This window comes from Chironomus tepperi, unplaced genomic scaffold, assembly GCF_022539635.2.
Source record: "Chironomus tepperi strain 1889 unplaced genomic scaffold, CSIRO-AGI_Ctep_v1 contig_161, whole genome shotgun sequence".
In the NCBI taxonomy this organism is placed as follows: Eukaryota; Metazoa; Arthropoda; class Insecta; order Diptera; family Chironomidae; genus Chironomus; species Chironomus tepperi.
The window spans coordinates 675,299-697,917 of NW_027226283.1; the positions used below are offsets into that span (position 1 = coordinate 675,299).

Below are 22,619 nucleotides of genomic sequence, written 5' to 3' on the forward strand. Positions count from 1 at the left end.
AAATTCACAGATTAAAGATTAACAATGATTTTTGACTGAAATGTCAGACCGACATGAAGATGCGACTCTTTTTATGAAAAATGCTAATGTTGCTACAAAAATTTAAAAATATTTTGACAGTTGTAGTTTGAATATTTTTTGACAGTTAAAAGCAAACCAAATTATGAAAATAATTAACAGTGCCTACTTAAAAATCAACAAAGTTATGAAAAATATTAAAATATTAATTTATTGAATTTTTTGGTATGCATGATATAGAATCCATTTATTTATTTTATAACAGTATCTGCTGATGTAATGTCCATATGTTTACAGAATTTACATTATATTTGATAATATATTGCTGCTTAACATCTGTGGAATTTATTTCAATGAAAATCTTATAAGATACAGTATTAGAAATTAAATTTAGAAATAAACCCTAGCTCCAAGTCTTAAATTACAATAGATGGCGTTGAAAAGCTTCATTGTGTCTTGGATAAAAGCTTTAAACATTTTAAAATTTTGCACGGCAAAGAAGAATTTATGATGACATGTCAATAATCTTTCTGCTGATAAAAATATGATAACGAAATTTACAAAAATAACCTAATGGAAACCTACGTCTGAATCTTTAGAATTGAAAAGTACTTTAATACCAAATTTAAAATATTTTGTTGCCTTAGTCAGAAATTTCTACAGGGTGACCAATATTTTCCGTAGGTTGAAAACTCTAAGAGTTCATTAACTTATTGAACTTATATCAATTGAAGATACTTTTTTCTTGATTGAAAGGATGATTTGTATTCTATCGACCCCCCTAGTGCATCAAAGGATCAAAATTTATAAATTCAATACATACCTGGAACATAAAAATGATATATTGGAAGCAAAATTAGTCTTAAAATAAAAAATATTCTCAAATCCTTTTTCTCAAGAGTTTCAAATTTATTTAAATGAATTTCAATAGTAAGAAAACTTATTGTACCTATAATCAAATTTTATTCAAAGAAGAAAAAAAAAATTATTTGCATAATAAATCATATGTAAAATAAATCGTTTATTCTTTATTAAATTAAATGAAGGGTACTGATGAATCAAAGGGTTGTGTGTAATGTAACAATTTTAAGGGTCTTTCTTTTGTACAGGTGTGATAAGAATTTCTTTTAAAGAAATGCTACAGAAGGAATCTATTCATATTAAAATTTATTAAAGAACAAAAGGGAAAATTTAAAGGAGAATAACAATTCTCACAATCAGGATATTTTATGTGTTGTCGTTATTCAAAGATGCAAAATCGTGAATTAAAGTATTTTTTATTAAAGTGATGTGAAGATTTTTAATAAATTTCGTGTTATTAAAAATAATGAAGTCTGACATTTACGAAAGAAGATGAGGAAAATTTTGTGATTCTATTCTGGGCCTTTTCAAATTCAGAATTTATTGAGGAAGGTTATTTTGGTAATTAATATTGATACTGGTTATGTAAAAGGCACTATCTAAATTCTAATTTTCATTTTTGGCATTTAGAAATTAATTATGTTTGTATATATATATAGTCAGTCTTCTTTTTGCTTAAAACTCTCGTACAAAAGTCCTTAGACATGCATATACTTATATGATTATGTACCTTGTAGTATGCTTACTCACATTATTACAGCATTATGTGAGGGTGAATATCGGCAGCAGCCATTTTATTTAGAAAGCATGCGTGGAAATATACAACACATATACACTACGCTATACACGATTTGTTGTGGTGTGATGAATTCAAACAATACACAATATTTTTTTAAATATATAACAAGGCTAGGAAAACTGTCGAAACAGGAAAATAAAAATGGAATCTTTCTGAAGTACACTTCAATTTTTTTAATGTTTTTTTTTTGCCTCTAATATAACGGAAATGCAGGAGACTGTTGAAAATGAATGAACATTGCATCAAATACCTCTTTCAACATTTTTATTTTATGAATATTTGCTTCATATTTTTTATAAAATGAATATTCCAGACAAAATGATTAAGAGTGTATGACTAATGACTTGTAGTAAAAAGTGCCTTTTTATAATTTTTGATTCAATCTAGCTTGCACTTAAACCTTATAGAATTTTGTTCCAATTTAAAGCAAGTTGCAAATTAATATCAGAATGCTAATTTTTAAATTCTTGATTGCATTGTACGCTATTTCAAATGGTATTGTACATCAATTTTTGACAAAAATTAAAAAAATGATATTTGGTAATTTGTTTGAATTAATAAAAAAATTTAAATCAATAATAATCAGTTTTAAAAGGTTCAAAGCAATTCGTAATTTCTACGAAATCAAATTTTGAGAAATTGGGAATCAAAAATTTTCTGACATTTTCATTTTTTTAACATTTTAAACTTAAAAGCAGATGTACTTAAATAACAAAAGTACTGCTAAATATATATTTATACTTACTCTTCTATTGTCGACAATGCTTCCTAAATTTTGCTTTATATTTAACTATTTTACCAATTCCAATTTGTTTTAACTAAATCAGTTAAAATAATTTTAATTATGCTTAAACTAGAATATTTGCATGAGATTTGCCAAATTTCAATCAGCATCTTGACTAAATATGAATTTTAATTTGAAAATTCTTGAATTTAAATTAAACAGTTTAGGTAATTGTCATATTTCTAACTAAAATTAAAAAATGTTTTTGCTTCAAAAAAATTTCATCAAAACATGATCTCCAGCACGTAATTGATCTTGAATAATATTCAAAGTGTGTAAATTATTAGTGAACATTTTGTTATTTCACAATTAATCAGAAACGTAGGTTCAAGTTTCAAAAAAGATTTTAATTTTTTCTTGAAAACTTTTAATTAAAAATTAAATTTAAAATCAAAATTTTTGAATTCTTCAATTTCGGGGAACTTGAATGTTTTCCAAAAATTAAGAGGGCTTTCAACTCATATTTTAATCAAATATCACTTTTATGATGTAGAAAATTATCATTTTAAATTTTGTTAAAATTCCAGGTTTCTAGTAAAAATTCAATTAATTCAGAACAAATCAGAAAACCAAGCCGGTTTTTTGACTAAAACAATTTTCTGTATCGATAGAATTGTACTTAATATAAAATACTAGGATTCTGTGCAATATTTGTCTTAACTTTTAAATACAATAAGCTCAAAATTTTACATTAGCCCGTTTTAGCGCAATCGAATACTCAGCCGGCAAGCAATCTAAATAATGTGAAATTTTGAGCTTACTTTACCTCAAAAGTAAGTTAAACATTAAACAAATGATTAATATTTAATGTACAGAAGTGTTCAACCATTTAAAATACTTTTTAAATGTTTTGATTCAGTCAAAAAATGTTAAAAATCCTTTTAGCTGAAAAACCAACCTAACTCGATGATTCAAATTAATTTTTGATTTAAAGAACAAAGATTAACTTATTATAAATTAAAAAGATTGATTAAATTTTAAATAGTACATTTCGAAGAAAAAAGCCGGCTTCAGACATTTTCTACGCATTTTAGTGTACCCAGCTTATTAAGCAAATTCACAAGAAAAACTAAATTAACAAATATGTTAACCAAAATTAAGTTTAATATCGATAAGATTTTTTAATAAAGCTTGATTTGTAGACTTATTAGGCAAGCATTATAACTTTTTGGCATTGTTTATTGATTCAAAATACTAATTTTTAAATATAAATTTAGTAAAATTGGCGTAATTTAGTAATCTTTAGATTGCTTAAAAGCAATAAAATAGTCTCGAAGCCTAAATGCTGAATGATTAAAAATGAATTTAAAAAGTTCATAAATGTCGATAAAATTATTGATTTTAAATTACTTTTTCGCATTTTCAAACAATTTTCTCCCCTTGGAAAATGGAAAATTTTGAGATAAAATTTTATGTCATCTTGATTCAAAGCATTAAAAACTCTTTGCAATACCCACGTATGTTATGTAAAAAGTACTTGAAATTTTTATAAAGACATTCATCATATTACTTTTAAAAATATGTTGATTTATGGATGTGATGCTAGGCCTCGAATCAACTTTGAATTTCTTGTTAAAAGATGGTTACGAATATAAAAAATCAATACTTTTTCTTCCTCCTCGTATACATACACTTGCATTGTTCAAAGTACTTTTGTTTTTAAGTTGAAAGTATGCATATATGTATATTAAACCGTCCTAACCCGTCCTTTTTGAAAGAAAACATAAAAAATCATTCAATACAAATGTCAAAAACACAAAGAAGAGGAAAAAATCATGCATAGAAAATTTTCTCGCAACATTCCATCTTTTTTTTTTGCTCAAACATATACATTCAAAAAAGTTTTTCATTTCCTTGCAAGTGTACATAAGTTTGCGTAAAAGAAATTGAAAACCATGGAAAAAAATATGTAAACGTAATTTTTTATATAAATTTTGAGGGTTGAGGGTGGAAATATTTTTTATGTATTTGAGTAAAAAAAGTGTGTCTTTTTTGTATATCTTTCCTTCTTCTACCGAATATACCTACTATAAACGACAAAACTTCTTTATATATGCTCAAAAGGAGAAAAGTAAAACAGAGTGTATGGAAAATTCAGGAGGCTAGACGTTCATTTTATTTTTTGTTGATCCAAAAATACAACCAAGTGAATTTTTAATTTCTGTCTTATTATATTATATAAAACAAGAGTACAACTAACTTTGTCTATTATATTATATATTTACATTATCATCATATTTTTGTTTCTAATTGTTTTATATAATTTAATTTGTCTACATCATGCTCCATACCACTCTCTACAAGTTATCATCACAGAATTTTATATTACAAGTGTTTGTGTGTGCGTTTTTAAGAACAAATAAGTAAGTTCACAAGAAGACAAACTTTATTGCTAATTAATATATAACAAGGTAAGTACTCCAATATTTTTATTTGGTTATATATTTAAGACGTGCTAACTGTTTAAAACTCAAAATTAAACTGAATTCATGAACATGAATCTTTATGATCAAAGGGTTGTGTTGTCTGTACGGAGGCAAAAAACAGATACCTATATGAATAAAAGAATAAATTAAGAGTATAAATAATTGAGCATGTTATGAGGGTACAGAAAATATTATACAACACTCTCTACTGCTCTACTCACAAAACCGAAAGAAAGTAAGTAAGTAAATAAGTCTTACATCATATATTAATTATCAATTTAAAAACTTTTCCTTTCTATAATAATTATTATTCTCCACATAAAGGAAGTGAGTGGAATGAAGACTGAAAGTAGTTAAATAAAAAAAAATGATTTAACCCTTATTGAAAGTAAAACTCCACTTTCAATATGTTCATTCCGCGCATCCTGTTTTTTATTTAAATTATAATTTGAATATGTTCATGAGAATAGTTCTATATGACATATACTATTCATAAAAAAAAAATCTTTTTAATTCTAAATGAACTTTAAAGATAGCAGCTGCATAGCTCTCGCTCTCTGTATAATAAAGGAGAAATCTGAAGACAAACAGCAAAAAAATAAAAACTATTTAATTTCAATATTTAAATTATTTTGAGAGTGTAAAAAATTTGTGCTCTTGAGTTTTTTCATAACAGTTTTTAAAATAATCGATAAATGCATGCCTATATAGATATTGGTAATTTTCTAGATATCATAAAAATTTACGGATAATTTAACGCAATTTATATTTTATTTCATAAAAAACTATGAATATTCATAAAAAAGGAGAAAAAAAATATTTATGATTCACAGATATTAACGCTTTGCTTAACAGACAATAGATAGGATGAATGGGAATCGAAATCAATGAAAAGGGTTAAAGAAATAAAAATCATAACTTTTAGTTTACTTTGTATTACGTTACATGTTTAACAGGTAAAAAGAGATCATTGTATTGAATCTTTTAAACCCTTATGTGGTAAAAAGCAGTTGATGATACTGTTTTAAGTTTACAGTCAACATCATATAAAAATATGTAGATTAGAAATCATCCTTTTTTGCATCTATGTATTTTGATTATGTTAACTATGTATAAGTTTTTGATTTCCAATATGTATTTACACGTACCTATTTTTGCCTTATGCAACTTCAAAATGTGTTCAATATTCTTTAAATCACGCTTGAATTTTTAATCAAAAGGCATTAAAATATTCTAGTTTAAAGCCAGCTGATTGTGAAAAACCCTCTCCAAAAAAATTTCAAATATGCAAATGAATCTTTTTATTATAAAAAGGTACATATGCAAATTAGTATAACTGCAGTTGCTAAAAAAAAATCAAATGTTCTATACGCATACCGAATCACATTGAATAGATGCTGCTAAAATACTTTTCATATTCATTTTCGAATATTACTAAGTACATATGATCCTTTTCAGATTCAAGCATAATGAAACGAAAAAAAAAATAATAATTTTTCATGTATGCATTAACAACAACAATAGTTCGCATAAAATTATATGAAAAATACCTTAATTTTTTATAGGTACATGAACAAAAAAAACCAACAAATCATTCCTAAAATAAAGGGATGATTTGTTTTTGATGCTTACTGCATTGTCTTTATTCCTTTATATTTCTTTCTATAACTCTTTTATTTTATCCTCTCTGTCTGTGCATTAACGATTGACTTGATGCATTCAAACATTTTTACATTTTAAAATTGCATATTAAGGACGTTTATGTAATTTTTCATCCCAATAATTCCACTGCTTAATATTATGTGATGTTCTTTATTTTATGCGATATACCTCCTATTGAACTTGCATTTTCTAAATATTTAATAATTTAAATTATTATTCACGTAATGGGAAAGTCAGTTTAAAATAAATTTATAAATTTGTAGGCCTTAATATGATTCTCAAGGTTGCTGACTTCTAAAATGTATAAATTATTAAAGTTCTTATATAAATTAAAGTCCGGTTTTTACTTATATTAAGAATTTCGTAATTCGCATATTATAAATTCCAAACGAGAATTCTTCTTAAATTCAGCATACTGTTTAAATTGTCTTGATATTGAAATTTTTGTTCTTGGATAACTTATTAAAAATTATGCGAAATTAGCAAGGCATAAAAGATTCTGCAAAGCGTTTTACGATCAAAAAATTTCTTTTGATTAAGTCACAATCATTTTATCTGATCTTTTGCTTGTATGATGTAAGTCCGTTCAAATAATCCAGACCAACTTTATTCTATCAATAAAGAAGAATATTAAAAGAATTTCATAATATCTCCAGTTTTGAGAAGATTAGGAAATTCTGAAAAGTTTCTAATTGTCAAATTATGGTTGGAGAATCATATACTTGCATAGATTACAACCATGTGTCGACTTCTTGACGACATTGAACTTTATCACTGCCAAGTCGCTTCTTGATTTTAAAATTTAATGTTGAAGTTTTCAATTAATGCCTCATAAACAGTAAAGGTCCATACACTATATAGGGAGCAATGAGAATCACTTTAAACAACCCCGATAGCTTAGTGGTAAGAGCATACGGCTGTAGATCGTAAGACACGGGTTCGATACTAGTTCGGAACAATTTGTTTGGCACTTTCTGTTTTCTGATATACAATCAAGACTCTCAAGTTATTAAGTATGAAAATTAAGTTTCAACTTTTAAACTTAACACTATTCTGGTAACAAAATTGCTATAGTTGATATGACACTCGTTATACGAAAAACTAAAATAAGTCAATCCAAACGGTTTTTTTATCATTTTTACCTGAATTTAAACGATTTAGTTAAGTTTCAGATTGAATTTTATTTCAAAAACCTGCCCAAAGAATTCTGAATGCTAATAAGCCTAAAAATTTGCATAAAAACTGTCACTATTAAACAGTCACAGCTATTTCACGTTTCATCAAGCTAACTGTCCTAAACACAACCAATTCTTTTAATTTGTTCATAGACACAAAATCTTATGCCAAATACGTGAATAACAGAAAAAATATTGTCTTATATACCAACGGTGCAGCAATAAAATTAAAGCTGATTAATTTATGTCTGGCAACTTCCCTTAAAAAAATTGTTGAATCACAATAAAATGGGAGAAAAAATTAAAAAAAAAGTTTTTATTTCTTCATCTCAAACTTAAGCTTTTGTTCACGCTTGATACTCAACAGTATATATCTTTGTTTAGGTTATTAATAAGATACAACTCCATCTATTAATAAAATTATCAAGTAATAATTATTAAAACTCTTTTCTTAAGAATAAGAGAAGAAAAGAGAAAAAAATGTTCATTTAAACCATTATCTTCAGTTATAAGCTGTTGTGAACAGTTTGGTTCGCAATGATAATGGTTGTTCCTTAGTATTTCTTACTGTACATGCGCTAAAAAAAATTCCCCCCTCTTTATTTTCTTCTCTCTGCATGTTTTGATGTTTTACACCATATCATATTCTATTTACTCGTCATTCGTGTGTATGAAATCACACAGTAATATATTAAATAAAATATCGAAAAAATTCTGCGTTTTTTTTTTCTTTCATTTTTTCAATAAAGTTGTCGTTGGTGTTGCTTTTTGTATTTTTGAAGTCATTTGGTTGTCGTCTTTTAACTAGTTCAGTTCGAAAATAATGGATTCTCTGTTCAAGGTTAAAAAAGTAATAATTGCATATAAATAATTTAACAAGTTTAAAGTATCCCAAAAAATAAAAATAAATAATCAACATAAGAGGAGAAAATTACTTTAATGAGATGAGTAAAAAAATAATATTCAGTACATAAAGTGATACCTTTAAGAAAAATTAAAAGAGAAGAAATAGCGTGTATAGAAAGCAGCTTATACATCAATGCATATTTTGTGTCATTGTGTTAACGCTTGGAAGAAACCTAAATTTATGAAGTGAAATTTCTGATATATAAATTAAAAAGAAAAACTTTCACTCATGATTACCTACATAGTCTTGAAAGTGTTACGGATGGAAGTGCTACTTAATCAATTCATTTAAAAACAAAATTTATACTACCAATTATTAGTTTATTGAAGAACGTTGAGATGAAATTGTGTTGAAATAGTTAAATAAATTTATTTTAAAGTTACCGACGGTGTCGCACATTTAATATGTAAAGAATGTTGAAAAACCTGAAAATTCACACCTCATATATATGCTGATTTTTATTACAAATTTTACAAAAGAAACGATTTTTTTTCCTTCATTCAGCTATTAAACGGCTTGAGAACATCTTTTTAGAGTCTAAAAAAAAATTATAATTCTATGCAATATTTCTTTCGTGGCTATACGTATTAAATTTTAATATGTTCATAATTTATGTTTATGGAAATATTCATATCAGTATTTTCAACCAGCTTTAACTCACAGTGTTTTAATGAACACAAGACGGATAAAAAAGAAATAGAAAAAACAAGTTTTACTAACATTCATATCATATTATCTGTGTGACAAATATTAAAATTACGAAGAGAAATTATGGATTAAAAAACTGTTATTTCTCTATGGAAAAAAATATGAAATACACCCATTTATAATCTATAGATGATAGCTATACATACATTTTTTCAAGTTTTATGCGCGCTACATATAAGGTAACATGAGTTTAACGTATATGCTGATAAAAAATTCAAAGAAGATTAAAGCACATTCCTAAGATCTAGCTGAAATCTCCAATGTAATCTTAGTAATATTATTCAAAATATTAAATACGTAAAAAGCCGAGTTTGTTTAAAATAACCGGTTCCTAATTTCGAGATATATCTGTTATTTTAAAAGTGGCATATAATGCGATGATTTCGATTCCAGTTTTCCATCAAACGTCTTTTAGTTTTAACTGCGACATCTTCAACTTGTTTGTTCATCACAGCTAACTGAAAAAATATTTTACTTTTTTCTATACAGCACACATATCAGAACTCAATATACGATTTTTTTTTCAGTGAATTAAAAAATAAATAGTCTTGCTTGAATAGGTAATCAAGAATTGTTAATTTTCACTAACTAATTTTGTTATATATTTATATTTTTAGGAAAACTACCAAAATGGAACTAAAGGTTTTAACAAAATTAAAATGAAGTCAAAAAGCGAGGTATTGCGTTCCTAGGTCGTAACCTATTTAGGAGAAATTCTCCTTTTTAGGAAGCCTTTGATATCCTAGGAACTTTATACCGTGCTCTTGGATGTCATTAATACAACAAAAATGATGTTCCATCCACATGTGTTCACAATATGTACGTTACAACTTTCAAATCCACACATGTTTGTATCTTCGGTAAATAAGCTTTTTAAAAAAAAGAAATCCATCAGATGACGCTAGTTTACAGCAGTCTAACGACATCAACTATGTGTGCCAACATTTATGCGTGATGGAAATATGTTTGATTTTGTAAAATAAAAATTTCTCTTTAGGTTGTTCACTTTTTAACGACTTCGTCTATTTGAGCGCCAAGAATAATAAAGTATTGAATAATTGTTTACTTTTTTCAAGCAGAGTTGATGTCTTTGAATTGAAATTTAATTTTGTTTAAGCTTTAAGATTCTAAATTTTGGAATGAGGGCCAATGTTTATGCATTAAATGACTAAATTTTTAAAGGTCAATACTCACGAGGTACCGTAAGATGCTCATTTGACATATGTTTGTATGTAAAGGCCGGATATGGAATTTATACATAATGCTAGTTAATGTAAAGATAAATCATTTTATATACAAACATTGACCTTCAAAATAAACTTGACAGTTTTACAGCTTAAATAAAAATTGTCTTTTGAATTCAAGTTTATCAACTCTGAATTGAAACTTAACTCTATCGGTGCTCTTCAGAACTCCAAAAAGGATGTATACTTAGAACCAAAGAAAATTTGCTAATACGCTGCCATTTAGTTTTAAGTATGCGGTCGCCTCGTCGTCGTGGTAGCAACATTTCAATTTGCATGTGTCGATCGGGTAAAGTTCAGTATAATAAATAGCAAATGTATTGATGAAAACATATTAATAAACAACAATATTTCCGTAAATAACAGTTTAAATATACATATAGTCATTACTTTATTTCATCTAAATATCATTCATACATTATATATTATCAATTCAATATAATGAGTATATAAATTTATATGTGTATAATTTATTTAGGTGTTTTCACGTAAATAGACATTTCTTAAATTATAAATTATTTTAAAATTAGTGCAAATTCTCTTGAGAATATCACTTCAAAAATATTTTATCTTCAATAAATATATATTTGTGTTTTAGAAAAGATATATTTTAAGTGAAATTGTTGATGCTTTTATTTATTTAAAATTAAGAAATTGTCTCGAAAAAACTTCATTTAACGACGTTCATATAGATCTAATGTACAATGTGTATATAATATTTATCATTTCGTATGTAACTGCAGTTTGAATATTTAAAGATTGTCAATTAGAGTTTCAAATATATAGGCCAGTCACAACAAGTATGTTATATGATTTTTTTTTTTTTGTTAGGCTTTTAATCCTTACATCAGTTAAGTTAATTTCAATTATTGTATTTTTCAATATGTAGCAATTTCACAAATTTGCTTTAAATAAATGTTAATCAAAAATTTCCAATTTCACAAGCTCCAATTTATCAGTTTTTCCTTTTTATATCATTTATCCACTAGCTCTTAAGTTTTCTTTATTTGAATCAAAATCAAATAAATTTAAGTCATAGAAAATTGATTGTGATATAGTATTCAGTTTTGCTGAGTCAAATTTTTTAGGCTGATTTTGTCTATTGAAAAAGTTTTGGATCAAAAATCCTTGAAAACAATATTTTTATCATATCACTATTAATCCCAAGTATTTAACAACCTTCATTTAAATGATTTTCTTTCTCAACAATAATCCTAATACCTCTCTATTCTTAGCTTCGTACACATCTCATGTATTGATATTTATTGTGCTGAAATATATTTTGTATTATTTATGGAATCAACATGTTTTTTTTGGAAGCATTTTGTTACGAAGTAAAGTAAATTACGATTATTAAAGGTGAGAATATGTACGAAGTAACACATCATATTTCTGTTTTGAGGTACTAGTTACTACCTTATGAAAATATTTCTTTACCCAATAGGCGCACGACGTGAAAAAGTCATCAAATATGTATTCAGACCGTCTTGACTCTGGTATCGAATCGCATATGTCAAAATCCAACTAGGAATACTATTTTCCGACTTCTTCACGCCGTGCGCCTTTTGGATTACTAGATTTTTAAATGACTGCTGGCAGCAGTAGTTTTATCATTTTGTAACATTTGATTTCACTTTACAGTTAAAACCGCTACAGAAGTGATAAAACTTTATTATATTTAATGAAAGCATTCATTTCCTTCAGTCAAAAAGACTAATAAAATCCCATATTTTAGTGTTTTTAGTAACATTTCTAGACAATTATAATTTAGATACACAGTAAGCAAATAAAAATAATTTTGCTCTTTTATCAATGCTCATGCCTTGTAAAATTTGGGGTTTTACTATCAAAATATATATAGATATTAAGAAATAACTATTGTAATACATAGAAAAAGAGTTAAGCTCCATAAAGTTCATGATCCTAGGGATACTAAAGTCAAGCAAACTAATCAAATGAATTTTAACGTCGATAACAGTACAACAGTTTGTCTTATCTTATTTTCATTAGGTAACGAAGTAGAATAGTAGAATAAAAAAGTTTTCTTAGTAAATATGTTGATATATGATTATCATCGTTGCAATTTTGAGCAGTCATGGCGAATAGTTAGGATCAAGTCCCAATGAGAATAGTGGAAAAAGTGGGTAAAATCCCGAGTAAATCTGATCAAATTTAAAATTCCCAAAGAATATTTCTATAGCTCCTAGGCCTGAAATATTATACTTCGATTATAAATTTATCCAGTTATTTTATGATTTTTAACTTACCAATATTACGTTCATAGTCAATGTTAGTCTGCCATAGTATAAAAACAATGGATCTTCGGTAAATATCGCTCATCTATAATTTAATTTAAAATAATTAAATTTATTTCCCAGAAAAGTATTAAGCATGCTAACATACCGCGTATTTAACAATGTTGTTAAACGTAGGACAAAGACAATTCCTCACAATGTCTGTCTTCTTCCTTTGTCTGACTTTTTCATTATTATCCTTTATAAAACATTCTACAAATGTATCTGCATTATCAGTAGAGTAAAATTGAATGCTCTTTGTTCCTAAAATCTGTAATAATGAGAGTTTTTATTAAAATATTAATATTTTTTAAAAGGCATGAATTAGTAACCCTAATTTCCAAAAATGATTTAGTTGTATGGAATTCCAAAAACAGTTCTCCATATTTCGGCGAATTCATAACGAAACTCTTAGGTTTTCTCTGTCCAGGGCCTAGCTTCAAGTCATGATTTTTATTATTAAAATTTCCAGTTGACCCTCTCCAATTATCCTCAAATGTAGTATCAAAATTTATGCGGCTTGTTCCTGTATAAATTACATAGTTATACATTTTGAAACAATAAATTCACTAATTAACTTACTTCGTGTAAATCTATTGTTGTTATATTCTGTTTCTCTGCATAAACTCATCGTCCTCCCCAATTCTCCACGTACTGCATTCAAAGATTTCAGAATTTCATCAGGATCTTTACGAATGCATGATGACCTTCTTCTTGCGATACATGAAGGAGGAGTTGTCGTTCCTTCCATCATTTTCTTCTCTTGATCTTGGAATGACGATCGACGACTACCCGGTAAACTTTTAGAAAAATCTTGATTGAGTTGATAACTTTCAATCTCGAGTGTCTCTGATTGAGATGAACCTCTTCTAGAACCTTGGAACCAAGCATGATCAGGATGAAGTAATGAAGCACTCTCACCAATAGATTCACAATCATCAGACACAGATCTCTGAATGCTATAGTCATTCCGTCTTATAAATCCTGTAACTATTGAAACTGCAGAATTTCTTGGAGATGGATTAAAGTATTGGCACTTTGACAATGATTGTGGTCTCAAGTTTTTCGGATCTTCTAATCTGTACCAAATTGCTCTGTCATTAAGCAATGCATTCTAAATCAATTTTTAAATAAATCATTTTTGGTGTCTAAAACAAAATCGAGTATTTAATTATACCTTCAAGTCAACACAACATTCACCAAGGAATAACGAGTCATTCTGGGGAATCAAATCCCAAAGCGAAATTTCAATGTTACTATCTATCAAATTACTTCCACTTCCAATATCAAACATTAATGTTGCATTCCATATAGGGCTGTGATTAGGCATGCAAACTTCAGTCTGTGCAACTTGACCATCACCACTATAGAAATAACGTGTTATTAAAAATGTGTTTTATCATTTTCAGAACTATAAACGTGAAATGAGTTTGGATTAAATCAAATTTAACAGACCTTTTAGGTGCAAAATTAACTTTTGCGTACGCTTCTGGAAATTTTCCAAATCCTATAGCTTTAGTGTCAATAAAATAGCAAATGATCAGAAATGGATGTAAGTTTAGAAATATATTTAATTTTATCAAGTTTAATCAATTCACCTTCATCTCTCAATGCCAAATCATCAGCAGCCAAAAGATTCACAACCAATTCATTACGATCATCATGATACCAAACTTGAACTTGAATTCTACCAGACACTTGTTTTTCTTTAATAGCTTGCTCCTAAATCATATTATTTCATGAGAAATTATTTTTGAGGATGATAAGAATGTCATGAAATAAGCTAGTAGTACACAACAAGTATGATTTTGAAATGTTATGAACAATATTAACACATCTTCTAACATGCATCACTTTTTTTACAAGATGTCAAGAGTTAAAAAGATATTTCTGGCACGTGATGATGCACATATATTGATTATGAAATTAAATTTATGAATGTTTTTATGTGAAATTAAGCATAATGATGTTATGATGATATAAGTTTAAAATCATAAAATAAAAGTTTTTTGTACTACTTCTGACCAAATAAAAAGTGTAGCAAAAATGAGGATTTTGTGTAAGAAATGAGTTTTAAAGAAAAGGATAACTTAATTTTTAATTAATAATTAGCAATTGATAAATAATAGAAAGTAACAAATAGTACAGATTTGATATAATAAAAGTAATTACTTTTACTCCTGTCAGTGGGAAGGTCATTCAGTAGTACAAAAAATTAAATTTTACATGCGATTAGATGATGAATAAAAGATAGATACATTTTCTTTGTCAATTTTTTTATTGTCTCTAAACATCTGAATCATCTATTCTCTTCTATTTCGAATCTATTCATGATTATTAGAACATTATTAAATAAGATTTCTAATCCTACATACAGACGATTTGTTGATGATAATTATAATCATCAGAAAATTTTCTAGTTCTACTAAGAATTATAAACAATTCAAATTAATTATATTATTTCAAACATAACTCACTGTTTAAATTTTGTTTTATAGTCAAAAAACTGAACAACAGATTTCTGATATAAAAAGTTACTTTGATATCTATTTTATAGTTTTCTCTTGGTTTTTGAAAGCTTAGAGCTGTTTAAAGATAGTTCATGATAATTTCTTTTTTAAAAAATTTTTAATTCTCTACAAACTTATTGGCTCCTTCTAAAATAATTCATTTCATATATGTATATATATTTCTTTTGATGCCATTTTTAATTATTTCTTAGTTAAATACATCGATCGGATCATCTATTACGTCATCGTACTTTTAATAATGATTTCATTATCATTTATTGATAAGTGATACTTTTTTTAAATTTTAAATCGTGACAGCTTCGTGTAGTCAAAGTTCATAAAACTGTTTTTGTGTATCTATTAAATGGCAAGGCATTCAAAATTCAAAAAATTCATGAAACTCATCACTTGATTGTATATTTTTGCATGAATTTTCATTTCACTTCCATATATGTTTTAATAAATTTTTGACTTTTTTGGACCTTGCTGTGCATTCAAGAAAAATATGAGATAAACAGAAATATAGGAACTGTCAAAATTAATCACATTCTACAGTAAAATTTGAAATACAAATATAGCTAATCTTGGAGTCAAATTTAAAGCATCTTAATTGTGTTTCAATATTCTCTCTAAATTACTTTTCTTGAGGTATGGTTTATTTATCAGCTTTTTCCTATAAACCAAACGATACTCAACATCAAATACATTACAAAGGAGCCGTTCACCTATTACGTTACGATTTTTTCATGCCTTAATTAATGAAATTTTTCCATTCCATAGAAATTTTGAAGATCAAAAAGTCAATTTTCCGCGTTACGTAATAAGCGAACGGTTCCATATTATTAAATTATGTTTTTGAATGCTAATTAAAATGATATCATCATTGATTATTAAAGTCCATATTGACATTAGTGAGCTGTATGTCTGGAAGCAGTAATATACCTTTTTATTATTTATGATATTTAATAGTATTGGTCCTAATTTTTTTTCTCCAGAATTACAATATTATTTTTTTTTTTTAAAAAAAAAAACATAATTCCAAAATTAGGCCGACATAAAGTTATATGCAGTTTTGGTAAAGGCTAATAATCCAAATTAAACAATTATTCACTCATTAATCCCTCAAAAACAAATAGTGATGTTAAAAACTTAAACTTAATAAGGTGTCGTTCACATAAATTTGCGTTAAAACTGTGACGAAAGATCAAAAAACTAACTAAATATATTAATTATTAATTGAACGAACCTCCGAGCCAAATTTTTGCAATTAAAATTAATCAATGAAATTTAGGTGTAATTTTATCACTACAAAATCTAATATATATTTTTATAAAATCCCCTAAAAGAAGGTAACAAACATAGATGACTATATTTTTATGGCATTTCAGCAATTAATATATTATATCCTCACATGGAAAATTTCTAATGTATTTGCTTAATATTCTTTTTCACAGTTTTCTTTCTAAATTATTATCGAGTGTTGTTGTTATAAAAGATTAATAAAATCTTTGCATACACGAAGTCTTGAAAATTTCGATCTCTTAAGAAACAAAAACATTGAAATTTCATCTATCCCAAACAGACAAGGAGCATGCTCAATTATATTTGATTGAGTTTACTCATAAGTACGCTCATTGTCTGTTGGGTCATTTATCTGTTGATTCTTGTTTCCTTCATCATTTGATATTACATTAATGCTACATGATTTCATTTATTTGTAAAAAATAAGATTTAGAGAATAGATTAAAGTAATATGCTACAAATTTTATAGCTCTCATTTTCCTAATGATTGAATTTGTTTCATTTGATTATATTCCATATTTAACCTTTCAATTAAATACTCATCTCTTCATTATTATCTAAATTCTTGATGTTCTTTGACAAATATATTTATTTGGTAATTATTTTTTTATGATATAAGACTATTGTACTAACTTTTTAGAACCATCCTCACTGACAAAAGCATAATTTAATTAAACTTTTTTTGGTTAATTTAGTCTTTCGATTTTATATGAGTTATATAAAGAATCTTCAGTACGTGTTAGCATGTAAAAATAATTATAATTGAAATACTATTTTGGCGTTAGTGTGTGATATATATAAATATAGAATAAAGTTTAGGCTTTCAAACAAAAATTATTCAACTAAATTTCCTATGCGAATGGATTTGTAAATAAATATATTTTCTATTTTCATTACTAATATACATAGCATCCTATTATTATACTGGTGTATCCAACTAGTTATTCATATATAAATTAATTCTCATGCTTTTGTTCCCAGCATTCTTTTTTTTTTGAAGTACATGATGTAATTTTTATTACTTAGGTGATGACTTTTCATAGTCCTAAAGCCTTGATAGATAGGCTCTTATGATAGAAAAGTGAATAGCGTACATACTATGAAGATTTTGCATTAAGAATTTTCTATAAGGTATCTAAAGATATCTTTTGTAAACATATTTCCAAAAAGAATATGAAAATGTGCAGTCATAAAAAATGAAGACATTGATAAAGTCAATTTTGCGAATAAAAAGCAAATTAATTTTTTTTAAAATCACTTTTCCAAATTTTGTGCGATAAAGATTCTTAGATAACTTAAATTAAAATAGAGAAAAAACTCCTCAAATTCACTTAGTATTTTAAAATAATTAATATCAATATGAAAGGTTAATTGATTGTCCTGTTTAATATTTTTTTGGCTTTAATGGTTCAATATCATGGAAATGTTTCTCAATAGTGTAAGTAACTCGTGTAAAAATAAACATTTTACTTTTTTGTTTTGAAAATTAAAAATGCGAGTTAAATAATCTTTAAGTGTGAAAATAATTTCTTGTTGTAGTCCGTATTCAAAATAATAAATAGCGCATAATCTCTTTTTGATAATTTCTGAGTTTCGCAAATGCTCAACAACTGGTAATATGTGTTTGTTAGTTTTATATCAAATTTATGATGAAAGTAAGTATAGGCCGAACAGTCTCAATTTAAAAAAAATTCTTCGTTGTATCTTGTATTAAGTCGGTATTGTGATATGTTGTCAAAAAGAGATTACGTACATTCTTGTTTGATGAAATCAATATATTTCAAGAGTATAGCGGCTATGTGTATTTTGTAAACATTACAAACTGTTGTGAACAAAATTATTAATATTTCAAATTATACCGGAGTTTTTGGAAGCTTCCTTCTTGTTGGTGACGCTGGTGATTTATCATTATTTTCTGTTTCTATAAATAAAATAATAAAATTTATTTGTTTTTTGCTATAAACGCACATACTCATTAAGGATTCTGAATTATTGATAAATCCTTTTACAGCGGTTTATAGTCATAATCTCTCATAAAACAAGAAAACCCAAACTTAATTTAACGTAGACAGATAAAATCTACAAACTCATAAAATATATATCAGAATCCCAAATGACTATGCAAAAATCCTAAGTTTTTAATCCTAACAACCATTAAGTAATTCATAAAATGAATTTAAAAAATCAGAACTATACCTGCAACTAAAGTAACCATCTCACTATTTTTTCGCACATTGACATTAGGCGCAGGAACTGGATTCGATTGCAATGGATTGTCTTCAAGCAAATCACACATTCTAAAGTCTGAAGCATGTTCAACAAGTAGTTCGGCGACATCACCAGTTCGATCCATAATAGAACATACTTCTTCAAAACTTCTATCCACCAAGGATACGTTACACCACTCTAATATTTTATCTCCTTGACGAAGTCCGCCCTTTTCTGCTTCCCCACCAGGAACAGTCCATACAATGTAGGCAAAAAGTCTTCCATCCGTTCCCGTTTTACCACCAACAACTCGCATTCCAAATCCTCTTGCTTTAATGAATAATGAGTAATAAATGTTAGTTAAAAATTCTCATTTTTTAAGCAAATTAAAATTATTACTTCTATGAGCCTTATCAGATGGATCTCTTCTCAGAACAACTCTTCTTTTTGATGCACACAGTGGACCAGAATCAAAATCGTGGATTACAATTTTTATTGCCTCTCCATCAAGAGAGGTTTGCTTTTTTGGAGCTTCTAAATCTTCTAAGGCTGGTCCTTGGTATGGATTTACTGGATTTACAGAAAGGGTAGCAGCTTGAAGATTGACTCCAAGAATTCCACGTTCTCGCAGAGCCGAAATATCAGGACTAAGAATGTAATAAAATTTTAATAAAACAGTCATTTATTACGAGTGATTACTCATTACAGTTGTGATCCACGTCTTCTTATGCGTCTATCATCATCAATCAACAAAGTCGGGCCATTGTCTGAATTTGGAGAATCATCTTGATCATCATCAACAGGTATTCGAAATGATGAACGACGAGAACTTGGAGGCTTATCTGTCTCAGCTGATTGTAATAAAATTTGCTGCTGATTAGGCTGAACACCACCAAATACATCATATGCTGATTTTCTAAAAATTGATTAGAAAATTTTATTGCAAAAACAAGTATGAAAATCTTCAGCAATAAATATTGTACCGTCTAGGTATTTGACCAGCTATAGGTAGACACAAATCTTCAGTTACAACACTATTTGAAATAGCATTTTTTTGAATATCATCATCATAGGAATGTTGTCTAGATACACGTGATTGCCTTCTTGAATTCATGCGTGTCGGAGGCTCAATTTCTATTCGATCAGGCACCATAGTTCTTATTAGATCCCAATCAGTGTCGTTATTATTTATATTATTATTACTACTATTAGTTTTAGAGCTACTAGTGAATTTTTCCAGTTCTCTGAATGATGCTGGAGATACATCACTATGTCTTCTTAAGTCCGGACTTCTTGGTGGAATTAGGCCAGCTTGACTATTAGAAGCATTGAGTTTAACGTCAGAATGTCTTCTTTGTAAAGCTTCCAAAACAGGCACATCCAAATTAGAGTCTGTTGAGTCTTGCGGAATACATACTCGTGATGACATTTTACGACGGCAGACGCTACATCGCCATGTATTCTACATAAAGATGATATATTATAGTAAAATGAACACCAATTATGAAGGAGTTATGGCATAATCTTACCAAATCTTCGGAACTATCAATTTTGCTGTAACTTGCGCAATCTTCGCAGACACGATATTTGCATTCAAAACAAGTCTTGCTAAAATCCTCAGCTTTAAAAGACTTTAAGCACACTCTACACGACCCTGCTCTATTTGTAGTTTTTCCTTCGTTTTTCTCCGAACTCATATTAGAACCACTTTCATTGTCTTTCTCTAATATATCTGTGTTATTTGATTGTGCTGGTGAATTGTCCACTAAATCTGGTATTAATGATGGTCTTGGTGACATTTTATTGACTATAAATTTTTGAAGAATTTTGCAAAAGTCACTTTTATGAAACAAAAACATCTTATGTGTGTATTACAGAAATTTGTTGAAAGTTATAGCTGAATCACCTCCACTCATTACATTTTCAACTGATTTCTATTCTATTTGTTATTTTTGTCGATGAAACCTTATTAATTGCTTTCATACTAATTAGATTATTTTGGAACAAGAATTTCGTCATGTTCATAATAGTCATTTACTTCCATAATTAGGGAACTATTTCTTGTTTTCTCATTTAATGATATTAAAGAGTTATTTGAATGGAAATCCAAAAGCTATGGCTCAATTAAATTGTATATTAATTTTACAGAAAATGCATAGCTACTATGTATACCATCTTTGCAGATAATATAGTTGTAGGTCATTATTTTAACAGTGATTCGATGGGGTTAATATGATTAATTACTTTTCAAGTGGATATGGATAATTTCCTAAAATGTCTTCATCTTTTGCTAATTGAGTGAGTGCATGAATTTAATTTATGGATTTTTTTGGCGAGTATAAAGTAATAGTGAAGAAAATACATTGCCCTAATTTTGTAACTCCGTAAAAAAAAGTTTTACTATTAAACATGAAGAGAATATCCTTCATATATTTTTTTATATATCCATTTCTTGTGCACTATGCATAATAAAAACAGGGCAAATTGCACTTACAAGCGCAATTATATCTATTACGTATTATTTTTTATAAGAATTAAGAAAAATGTATTTCATTAAAACGTTACCTTTATCCTGTGCTGTCAATAAAGATGAAGATAAAGTTTGCTTCAGTTTTCCAAAAGCCCCCGTATTGTCTGATTGTGGTGTTATTTCTTCTTGGGCCACCATCTAATTCCATTAAGATTAAGAAATAGTAATAAATTAAGACAATTTTCGGATTTATATTTCATTAAATCTTGACAAAAAAAGTACCTTTTTCATAAAGGACATCACATTTGATGGTAGCATAATTACTATGATTTATTTTTACTCAAATATGATTGAAACGATATGTTGGGTAGATTCAAAATTATATAATGATATAATTTTATGATGAATATTATCGTTTAAGCTCGATAGAAGTTAAAATGATTTTTTCTGAAAGTTGAAAGGAATCCATTCACTGATTTTTCTTCTCAAGGTTAGCATTTTAACAAAAATATATTTTCAAAAAAGCACTGGAATGCAACAACCTGTTTGAGTTTATTCATGTTTTAAAGCTGTTGCTTCATATTTAGCTTTTTCTTAACAGAAATCAAAATAAAGCACATTTAATACAACTTATATCCAAGCTCGTAATTATTACTATTGGAAAATTTTATCAATACGTATGAATCTGAAAATAATTATGGTTAAAAATGTATTTTATAAGAGATTTAATTTTTTTCTTCTAACTCTCAAAACTTCAACATCATTTTTTCAACATTCCAAACTACATGCTTAATATAATTTAATTTTTAAACACTCAATTGATTTTTACTTGATATTATGAACTAATTTTTCTATTTTAATTCATCTTGTAAAAAGGATTTTCCACTTTTAAAATAAAATTTATTTAAACCCACTGATTTTTGCTTTCTATACCCGGGGATATTATAAAAATGAGCTTACAGGCGAGAAGGAGAACAAAACATGCGCAATTGTAATTTTCAGATCTTAAACTTTTTCAGAAAAGAATTAGATTTTTACTCTTTCTCATTAATATCCATTTCCTTTGTCCACAAACTCAAAGATATTGATGCTTCCCATAAAAATTTGGATTCACAGTCGTTGACAAAAATTTTACAACTTCAAGAAGCAACAACAGAAACTTGTTGATCACATTTATTTTCTTTTACTATTATCATGAATAGGTCGCTTGGACATTCAACATCAACTGTCTGCTCGATTTAAAATACATCG

The 22,619-nt window shown here is 27.3% G+C and overlaps 1 protein-coding gene across 5 annotated transcripts; it reads right to left on the reverse strand.

Annotated features, from left to right (window-relative positions):
• Positions 1-11,181: 11,181 nt before the first annotated feature.
• Positions 11,182-22,558, reverse strand: Fife (regulating synaptic membrane exocytosis protein fife). 5 transcript variants are annotated; one of them, XM_070637427.1, is made up of 17 exons: positions 22,407-22,558; positions 21,651-21,815; positions 21,464-21,566; positions 20,428-20,705; positions 19,882-20,360; positions 19,605-19,814; positions 19,298-19,545; positions 18,887-19,228; positions 18,550-18,611; positions 14,477-14,600; positions 14,334-14,391; positions 14,056-14,242; positions 13,461-13,992; positions 13,211-13,404; positions 12,988-13,149; positions 12,852-12,924; positions 11,182-12,793 (listed from the first exon to the last, which is right to left on the reverse strand). In XM_070637427.1, exons 2-17 carry the CDS (start codon positions 21,684-21,686, stop codon positions 12,678-12,680), a joined length of 3,204 nt encoding a protein of 1,067 aa, XP_070493528.1. In that variant the 5' UTR covers positions 21,687-21,815; positions 22,407-22,558; the 3' UTR covers positions 11,182-12,677. The 5 variants fall into 5 exon arrangements, with proteins under 5 accessions (XP_070493528.1, XP_070493530.1, XP_070493531.1 ...); XM_070637429.1 differs by having other exon boundaries at positions 22,329-22,556; XM_070637430.1 differs by lacking the exon at positions 22,407-22,558 and adding an exon at positions 22,198-22,291.
• Positions 22,559-22,619: the final 61 nt, after the last annotated feature.

Coding starts and splice junctions, on each gene's coding strand:
- Fife (XM_070637427.1), bottom strand. CDS start 21,686: ATGCTACCATCAAATGTGATGTCCTTTATGAAAAAG. Junction 19,546..19,604: donor AGAAGACGTGGATCACAACT/GTAATGAGTAAT, acceptor TTACATTCTTAG/TCCTGATATTTCGGCTCTGC. Junction 13,405..13,460: donor CAACAATAGATTTACACGAA/GTAAGTTAATTA, acceptor TAATTTATACAG/GAACAAGCCGCATAAATTTT.